General features: G+C 43.8%; 1 protein-coding gene across 1 annotated transcript; it reads right to left on the minus strand.

The window, feature by feature from the left end:
- Window positions 1-3,661: 3,661 nt before the first annotated feature.
- On the minus strand, window positions 3,662-4,321 carry LOC115970367. Its single transcript, XM_031090007.1, has 2 exons — window positions 4,212-4,321; window positions 3,662-4,163 (listed from the first exon to the last, which is right to left on the minus strand). Exons 1-2 carry the CDS (start codon window positions 4,319-4,321, stop codon window positions 3,662-3,664), a joined length of 612 nt encoding a protein of 203 aa, XP_030945867.1.
- Window positions 4,322-10,415: the final 6,094 nt, after the last annotated feature.

A 10,415-nucleotide genomic window follows, 5' to 3' on the forward strand; every position in this document is an offset into this window, starting at 1 on the left:
CATTCGCGTTTGTTGACTGGGATATAAAAGTTAATAATGATGGAGCCAAGAGTATGAATACACCTGCAAGGACAGACATTGCTCTCATATTGCTCAATATTGTATACATATGACATTGTACTTAACTCATACTCATATGTACTGATGGTCAATGATAAAACTTCTTCAAGTTGTGAATGTTCCATGGTCGGGGAAGTGGTCTTTCATCCAAGTTCTCCAGATAGTACGCAGTCGCGCCAGCAATGGCAGTAACCTTATAAGGTCCCTCCCAGGTCGGGGCTAGCTTTCCTGCGTGTTTCCTACCGCCCTTCGAAGTACCAACTCTCCCACACTAAATTCTCTCCTCTTCAAATCCCTGTTATACCTCTGGGCAAGCTTCAATTGGTACTCCGCTAGTTGTATGGTAGCCATTTCCCGACACTCTTCTAACTAGTCAGATGCTTCACCATTAATTTATCATTCTCAGCAGGGATGAATCCTGCAACCCGAGCATTACACAAATTCACCTCAGCCGATATGACTGCTTCAGCTTTGTATGTAAGGGAAAATGGAGTTTCTCTCATGGATCTTCTAGGAGTTATCCGGTATGCCCACAAAACGTTGGGTAGCTCCTCAGCCCACCTATCCTTAGCGCCCTTCAATCTTTTCTTTAACCTACCTACGATTGCTTTGTTAGTGGCTTCAACTTGACTATTACTTTACGGATATGCCGGTGTGGAATACTTGTTCTTGATACCGAGATCGCTGCAAATTTTTTGAAAGGCTTTGCTATCAAACTGCAACCCATTGTCAGACACTAAGGACTCCGGCACCCCAAATCTTGTCACTATGTTTCTCCACACAAACTTCTTAACATCCATGTCTCGGATATTAGCCAGTGCCTCAGCCTCTGCCCACTTAGTGAAGTAGTCCACGGCCACTAAAACAAACTTGCGATTACCCGTAGCCCGGGGGAATGGACCAACAATGTCTAGCCCCCATTGTGCAAAGGGCCATGGGCTACTGATAGGGTTCAAACTTCTTGCTGGCTGATGGATCAATGGGGCATGCTTTTGACATTGTTCGCATTTCCGCACATATTCAGCAGCATCCTTTTGCATCTGTGGCCACCAGAATCCCTAGGTCATTGCTCGGTGTGCCAATGAGCATCCCCCAATATAACTGCCGCACACCCCCTCATGGAGTTCGATCAAGAGCTCATTAACATGTTGGGGCGCAAGCATAGAACGTACGACCCCCCAAAGAACCTCCAGTACAGCCTACGGTCCGCTGATAACCAGTACTGAGGAGCTACCCTGTGCATCCGATTAGCTTCCTTTTTGTCATCCGGCACTAGTTCCTCGGCCAAAAAGTCAACGGTCAGGTCCATCCAGCATGGTTCGGATGTCCCCATTACTGCAACATCTATCCTTGCACTTATACTTGGTTCTGCCACGAGCTCCACTTTGATTAACCGTGGTACCTCCTTGGTCAGTGATGACACTAAAGTGGCTAGTGAGTCCACATGTCGATTCTGCCCCCTGGCCACTTAAATAACCTTTGCCTTCGAAAATTGGTTCATAACCTGCCTTACCACTCGCAAGTACTCTATCATTCAGGGATCCCTAGCTTCAAAACTGCCTTGCACCTGATTAACCACCAATCAGGAATCTAAATAAACCTCAACTTCTAGAGCTCCCATATCCCGAACAGCCTTTAATCTGGCAAGCAGAGCTTCGTACTCGGCTCCATTGTTGGAGGCCCTAAAACCCAATCTCAAAGAATGCTCTAATCTCATCCCTTCTAGGGTAATGATAACAATTTCGACCCCAGCCTCCATGGCGCTAGATGTATAGTCCACGAACACCTTCCACGGGTGAACCTCCACATGACAAACAACTTCCATTTCCTTCCTAGGGGAGAACTCCACGACAAAGTCAGCCAGAACCTAACCCTTCACCAAAGTTCTTAGCCTGTACCTAATGTCAAAAGAGCCTAGCTGAGTTCCCCACTTAACTATTTTGCCCGTATAGTAGGATCTCTTCAATAAAGATTGCAAGGGATACTCGGTTAGTACATAGATGGTGTGAGTTTGAAAATAATGAGGTAGCTTCCTTGTGGCATGCACTAGTGCTAACACCAACTTTTCCAGAGGTAAGTACCTCGTCTCGGCATCAACCAAGGTCTTGTTGACATAATATACTAGTTGTTGCACTCCCTAATCCCTAAGAAGCACGGCACTTACAGTGTGGTCAAACACTGAGAGATACATGAACAAATCAACCCTGGGTTCTGGGGCCGTTAACATAGGCACCCGCGCCAAATATTCCTTCAAATCTCGAAAAGCCTTTTCACACTCCTCGTTCCATTAGAATCCCTTCCACTTCTTTAAGAGCTAGTAGAATGGACAGCAGCGGTCGGCAAACTTAGAAATAAACCGATTAAGCGCAGCTAACAAACGGATCAGTACTTGGACTTCCTTTGGATTACTTGGTGGCTTGAGGCGCTCTACAGCTTCAATCTGATCAAGGTTGACCTCTATTCCTTGGCTAGTGATCATGTACCCTAGAAACTTGCTAGCCCCCACCTCGGAAACACACTTGTCGGTATTGAGGCGCAGCTTGTGTTGCTGGAGCACTTCGAACACCTCTCTAAGATCGTCAATATGCTGCGCCTCCCGTTTGCTCTTAACCACCATATTGACAATATACACCTCCACTATACGCCCAATCTTATCTCTGAACATTCTCGTCATTATTTGCTAATAAGTGGCTCCAACATTCTTTAGCCCAAACGGCAAACGGTATAGTGGAAATTGGCATCAGGGGATATGAAAGTTGTTTTCTCCTGGTCCTCGATGGCAAGGGCGATTTGATGATAACCCTGGAAGGCATCCAAAAAAACTCAACCTCGAGTGCCCATACGTGGCATCTACTAATTGATCAATCTTTGGCATGGGGAATGGGTCTTTTGGGCATGCTCGGTTCAAATCAATAAAATCAAAACAGACCCTCCATTTGTCGTTCTTCTTCTTTACCACTACGGTATTTGCTAGCCACTCTCGGAAAAAAACCTCCTTTACTGCCCCTGCCTCTTTCAACTTCTTGACCTATTGCCTAACTACTTCGATGTGCTCCTTAGCTGATCTCCTCGGCTTCTGCTTCTTGGGAGGGAATAATGGGTCCACGTTGAGCTTGTGAACAATGAATTCTGGGTCTACCCCGGGCTCCTCGTATGGGCTCTAAGCAAATATGTCCACATTCTGTACAAGAAACAACAACATCCCCACCCTATCCTCGTTCTTCATACTTGCTTCAATCTGGAAACTTTTATCATTGTCCGGTAGTATCCTTACTTTTATCAGGTCCTTGGCGCCGCTAGCCCCCATCTCCCCCCGGGGTTCCTGTAATTGCTATAAGGGAACCTCTTCGGCCGGTTCCTTCTGTTTAATCTCCTGGTTAACAGCGGCCACCAAACACTGCCTGACTACTTGCAGGTTTCCCCATACTATAGCAATACCTTGCTCGGTACAAAATTTGACCTTCTAATGGAGAGTGGATGGCACCGCCCCCATCACATAAATCCATGGCCTTCCAAGGATTACCGTATATGGAGAAAATGAAGCGACCACTATAAAAGTCACCATTACCTCATTTCCTTCCATATTCACGGGAAGTGAAGTCTACCCCTCTAGGATCGCCATTTGACCATCAAACCCCACCAGGGGTGTATCGTACTTAGAGAAGTCCTCATTCTTCAAGCCAAGCCCGTTGAATAGGTCGGGATACATCACTTCAGCACCACTCCCTTGATCTATCAACACCTTCTTGACTATAAAGCCATTTATTCGGGCCATGACCACCAAGGCATCGTCGTGTGCTTGGATCGTTCCTTCCAGGTCATCATCATTGAAGGCGATGGGCTCCCGAGTAGGCTTCAACATCTTCTCAGAAGGCTGCTCACCCAGGCAACCCTCTATTGGCACCACGGTTAGTACCCCTCTCCTTTTGGACACTAGGGTACCCCTTGAGGCTGTGTGGATGACCTCTATCACTCCCAATGGGGGTGGGAGAGGGTTCCCCTGGGGTTGAGTTCCCTGCTCGGCATCTTGATTCCTTGGGTCCACCACGAAAATTTTCAAATACCCCGCTTTTACTAGCTGCTTTAAATGATCTTTCAACACCCTACATTATTCAGTGGTATGCCCCTTATCTCTATGGTAAGTACAGTACATGTTCCGATTTCTCCTTGATGGGTCCCTTCCCATCTTGTTTGGCCTTCGAAAGTACTGCTCATTCTTGATTCGATCTACAATCCTGTGCACCAACTCCTTGAATGTCATGTTCACTTCCCCCACCTAAGCGCTTGGCTCCTGAATCCTCAAATCCTTCTGGGGTCTTGACTAAAAACCCCCTTGCCGTGGCTAACTTATGATCGAAGTCTTGCCTTTGTTCTGCTGCCGGTCATCTTCCAATCTTTTATACTCTTCAATACGCCTCATCAATTGCCTCATATCTTCGGGAGGCCTCCTTGTCAACGAGTCTTGCAATTCGGAGTCCTCGAGCAATCCTAATCGAAAGGTGCTTGTCACGATTTTCTCATTGCCCCTGCCGATCTCGTTGTACAGCTCCCAGTACCGGCTGGTGTAACTACAGAGGATTTCCCCGGCCCTTATTTTCAAAGATAGCAACGCATCCACCGGCTGCAGGTCATAAATTGGACGTCGAACTCTTGGATTAGCTTGGCAAAGCTGTGAATAGAGCCTTTCCTCAATCCATTAAACCACCTCAAAGTAGTTGGCCTAAGACTTGAAGGGAACACGTTGCACATCAGCGTGTCATTATGAGTGTGTAATGACATCATCTGGATATAATGGCTTACATGCTATACTGGATCCGTTTTCCCATCATAAGAGTTAAATGGAGGCTGGGTGAATATGCTCAGCATAGGAGCTCGTTCAATGTCCCCTGAAAGGGCGATTGAGCAGCTCTTCATAACGCACGACTCATAGCGTCCATGGTGGCGTTTTAGGGTCGTCGCCTTTTCGAGAAAATCGAGTCTCGGTCTGCATATTCCTATGGCCGATCTCGATGTCGATGGGAACCGGATTAATCCTTTCTCTTTAACATCCACTCACGTTAGCTAACCCTTCTGCACGCTCCTTGTGATCCCTCCTTCGATGCCTACCTCTTGCTTCTAACTCCAAATCTCTCACCAATCTATGCAAACGTTCAAGTTCCTTGTCCCTCTCATCAAAGTGCCCACACCCTGAAGCACCTGATATTGTTCAGTGGGTCTGATACGACCCTTCTCCAAGGCCGGACTGCTCTTCCTCCTGCTCGTGCTCCTTATCTTTACACCTCTTTTACCTTCTTTCTCTCTAAGTAGATCACTGGGAAGATCTCCCAGAACTGCTCTTAGTGTAATTCCCTGACCACCCATCAGACATTTTCCCCGTGTGAGCCTCAGCAGAACCACAGCTACGTAGGAGATTCCCACAGACGACGCCAATTGTGCACACCCAAAATAAGGCTAATGGACTCCACCTATACTTGGGCTCACAATCTATTTATATTGTGGGCTTTGGATTTCCTACTGTGGGTAGTCCCATGCTCGGAGACCCAGTTGCACACACTCTTGTTCTGCAAATCCTTCTATTTTCTATCGCAAAACTGCTCCCTTTCCTCTCTCTGTTCTCTTCAGAATTACCAACCCCCATTTCTCACTTTATTCTCCTATTTATAGCTTGAGATAAGTGGAGGTGTTATGATTAATTCCTGATCTCAATCGTGTGAATAGGAGTCCAATTCCATAAGTCCTAAGTGGATGTTCTGTTGGGAACAACGGTAATGGCATTAGAACTAGTTCCTGCCTCTGAAATGGCAGCGATATTCCCCAAGGCAATACCAGGAAGCTGAGATCTTATATCTCTGAACAATCACACTCCCGGTCAAAGTTGATCGGGAGAGGCTCACTTTTGACGTTTAAGACATAATGGTCTCATTTCGGTTTTTGGGCTCAGATTGGGCCTTGGGGTGCATCCGGGTCATAGCCATAGGTCAAGAGGGACAAGGTCATATGTTGTATCACAAGGCTAGGGCCCAAGGCCCAACGGGCTTGGGGCCCTGCCCTGTGCGGCACCACAAGCCTAGAACCCTAAAAACAATGGGCCTAGGGCCCGGTCCCATACAGCAGCAATGGTGAGTATCAAAACCAGCCTAATTCTCAGTCAAGCAACCAAGCTTATAGAACTGAGTTTGGTAGACCTATATGCCAAATTGTGGAAAAGATGGCCATCTAGCACTTGATTGCTACCATAGGATGGATTTTGCCTATCAAGGCAAGAATCCACCTTCTACGCTTGCTGCTATGGTGACTGCTTCCAATTCTGCTATCACCAATAACTAAGATCCATGGTTGGCTAATTTAGGGACATCTGATCATCTCACTTCCAACTTGAACAACTTGACTACTCCAACTCAGTATAAGGGTACAGATCAGGTCACTGTGGGGAATGGTCAAGCTCTTCCAATCAATGGCATAGGTAATTCCTCTATCCATACCAAATATCACAAATTCATACTTAGGAATGTATTACATGTTCCTAAAATTTCTATGAACCTCTTGTCTATGCACAAATTCTGTTTACACAATAATTGTTCTTGTCACTTTGATGCTAATGAGCTCAAAATCCAGGATATACCTACGGGGAAACTCCTTTTGCAGGGGCTTGAGTGAAAATGGAGTCTATCCAATCTACTCAAAACTTCAAGCCAAAGGTCCTGCCTTCACACACTCTTCATTCAATCCTGCTCAAAGAAATTTTGTTTTCACACAAGCTCCATCTAAGTTTGCTCATACAACTTCTTCCTTAGGTTTCAATGTTAATAGGACTAATAAATGGTTGCTTTGGCACCATAGACTAGGACATCCTAATGACAATGTATTACATTCTGCTATTTCTAATCTTGAACCTTCAAATGTATTCAAGTTCAATCATGCAGTTGTAACACATTGTAAACATTGCCTTGGTGGCAAAATGCACCAATTCCCTTTTGTTAAATCTGGTATTCAATCTAAAGCATCTCTTAAACTCATTCATGTTGATGTTTGGGTTCCTGCCCTTATTGTGTCTGTTAATGACTTTAGATACTACCTTATGCTTGTTGATGACTTTACTAAGTTTGCTTGGGTATATTTGCTCAAACTCAATTCTAATGTTCTTAATATTTTCAAACACTTCAAAATAACTATAGAAAATCAACTTGATCTCAAAATCAAGACTTTTAGATCTGATGGAGGTGGTGAATTTTCTTCTAAAATGAATTTTGCTCCTCACAAGGCATTATACACCAGTTTTCTTGTCCACATACTCCACAACAGAATGGAGTTGCAGAGAGAAAACATGACACTTAATTGAGTGTTCTCTCACTATGTTATCTCTTTCAAAACTACCTCTTTCTTATTGGTCATATTCAGTAGCAATTGCAGTCCATATCATCAATAGGCTTCCTTCATCTAATCTACATAATCAATCACCATGGGAACTCTTGTTTCATTCCATGCCTGATCTTACTCACCTTCGAGTCTTTGGTTGCACATGCTTCCCTCTACTTAAACCTTACATTGATCACAAATTACAAACTCATACTAAGCATTGTATTTTTCTTAGCTATCTTGCCTTCTCAAAAGGCTACATTTGTCTTGAACTTATCACTCACAGGTTTACATCTCTAGATATGTTCTTTTTAATGAAAATGAGTTTTTGTGTGCTGAGAGTTCCTCTTTATCCACTAGTTCCTCAATTCTAGCCGAAGACTCTCCTTTTTGTACCTTTCCTACTTGGCTATCTTATATGTTGCACACATCTCCACCTCCTACTTGCACATCACTACCTAATTCTACACCTCACATGTCTACTTCTCCTTCGCTTTCACCACATCACTCTAATTCTACTCTTGGTCAATCCATATCACCATCTCCTCACATGACTACTACACAGACTTCTTAATCACTACTCCCTATATCCACATTTGCCCCACAATATTCATCATCCATCCCTACACCCTTAACTATACAACCTACTGCCCCTATACCTGCTCCCGAGTCATCCGGCATTGAACCTACACTTGCTCATGCCACAATCACATCTGATTCTAATCCTATCTATACCACAGCCATAGATGACTTTGAACCTATTTCTCCCACATACGCAACTGACCTTGCTCTTGTTCCTTGCACAAATACACATCCTATGGTTACTAGATCAAAGGCAAGTATATTCAAACCCAAGGCCTATGCTGCTAAACCTTCTCCCATTGACTATACCTTGACTAAGCCACTCACTTACAAGATTGCTACTCAATTTCCTCAATGGTGTACTGCCATGGACGAGGAGTTTAAAGCTTTGAAGAGACAAGGAACCTGGTCCTTGGTCCCTCCTTCCCCCTCTTAAAATGTTGTTGGCTACAAATGGGTGTTTAAGCTTAAACACAATAGTGATGGCACTATCAGAAAATACAAGGCTAGGCTGGTTGCTAAAGGCTTTCACCAACAGTTTGGTGTTGATGTTAAAGAAACCTTCAGCCTTGTGATCAAGCCACCCACTGTGAGAATAATTTTGTCATTGGCAGTTCAGTTCAACTGGCCTCTACGGCAGCTTGATGTAAGGAATGCCTTCCTTCATGGTGTGCTCAAGGAGGAAGTTCACATGCTTCAGCCCCCTGGGTACATTGATCCCATTCATCCTAATTATTTCTGTAAACTTCATTAGTCTCTTTATGGCTTGAAGCAGGCTCTTCGAGCTTGGTATGAGAGACTTTCTACTCAGCTAATTCACTTGGGATTTCAAGCTTCCCTTGCTAACTCCTCTCTCTTCATTCTCAGACATGGCAAACCCCTGGTCTATCTCCTTGTTTATGTGGATGACATTGTCCTCACTGGGAACAATCCCCAATTTCTTAATGTTTTGGTCAAGGAGCTCAGCTAGGCTTTTGAACTTAAAGACTTGGGTGATCTCCATTACTTTCTGGGACTTCAAATCACCGGGACTGCTAAGGGTTTGTTTCTGAATCAAACAAAGTATGCCCATGACCTTCTTGTAAAGCATAACATGCTCACCTCTAAGCCTGCGAAATCTCCTTGTACTCCTTTTTTGAGACTTGTGCCTAATGAGGGGAAACTCCTATCAGATCCTCATCCTTTTCAAAGCCTTTTGGGATCTTTGCATTATTTGACTTTTACGAGACCTGATCTTAGCTTTACTGTTCATCAAGTTTGCCAATTTATGGCTAAGCCCATTGATGTTCATCTCATTGCTGCCAAACGAATTCTTCGATATCTCAATGGCACAATTGATTTTGGGATCTTCCTTTAACCAAGTCCCCTCTCTCTTTCCGCCTTCTCTGATTCGGACTGGGTTGGTGACCCTTATGACAAGAGATCCACAACTGGTTATTTGGTTTACTTAGGGTATGGCCGCATTACATAGAGTGCTAAAAAGCAACTTACTGTCTCTCGGTCTTCCATAGAGGTCGAGTATCGTGCTCTTGCTTCCACCTCTGCGGAATTGTGTTGGCTGCACCAATTATTGAAGGATTTAGGCATCTTCCTTTCTACTCCTCCGAAACTCTGGTGTGACAATGTCTTAGCTCTGGCAATTGCTTCCAACCCTATGTTTCATGCCAGAACGAAGAATATTGAGGTAGATTATCACTTCATTCATGATCGTGTGCTTCGCAAGGATCTTTAGGTCAAGTATATCAGCATAGATGATCAATTGGCTGACATTTTTACAAAGAGTCTTCCTACTACTCGATTTTTTTTTCTTCGTTCCAAACTCATGTTACCAGTAGCTCCCCTGAGTTTTGGGGGGGAGGGGGTGAAAGAGGAAGACAACTAAACAGTGCTTGCAACGGCTAGTTGAGCAACGTCTATTTTTTGAATTAGTGAAGCACGTGCAACGACACCGTTTGAGTTAGTGAAGCATGGGTCTTATTCTGATTTAGTCAAGACGGCAATGTTTCATTTAAAGAGCACGACGTTGTTTTACTTACGCTCTGTTTGTTTCAACATTATTGTTTTCTGGAAAATGGTTCATTTTCCAAAAAGTATTTTCTTGAAAACTATCTCATTTTCCAGTGTTTGGTAACGACCTTGAAAATGAGTCTAAGAATGTTTTCTGGTGATTGATATGCAATGTTATTTATTTATATTTCTTGTATAATTTAAAACATATACACAGATATATATAAATTGACAGGGGAATACATCTTCAATAAGTACAAATAACAATAACTTTTAATTGTCTACTATTTTTACTAGTACACTAATTGTTTACTATGGTCAATTACAAGTTCTCAATATTACTCTAAATTATGTATTTATGTAATGTATCTGTATAATATATCATTATTGCATAATGCATCCGCCAACAA

This window comes from Quercus lobata, chromosome 12 (genome assembly GCF_001633185.2).
Source record: "Quercus lobata isolate SW786 chromosome 12, ValleyOak3.0 Primary Assembly, whole genome shotgun sequence".
In the NCBI taxonomy this organism is placed as follows: domain Eukaryota; kingdom Viridiplantae; phylum Streptophyta; class Magnoliopsida; order Fagales; family Fagaceae; genus Quercus; species Quercus lobata.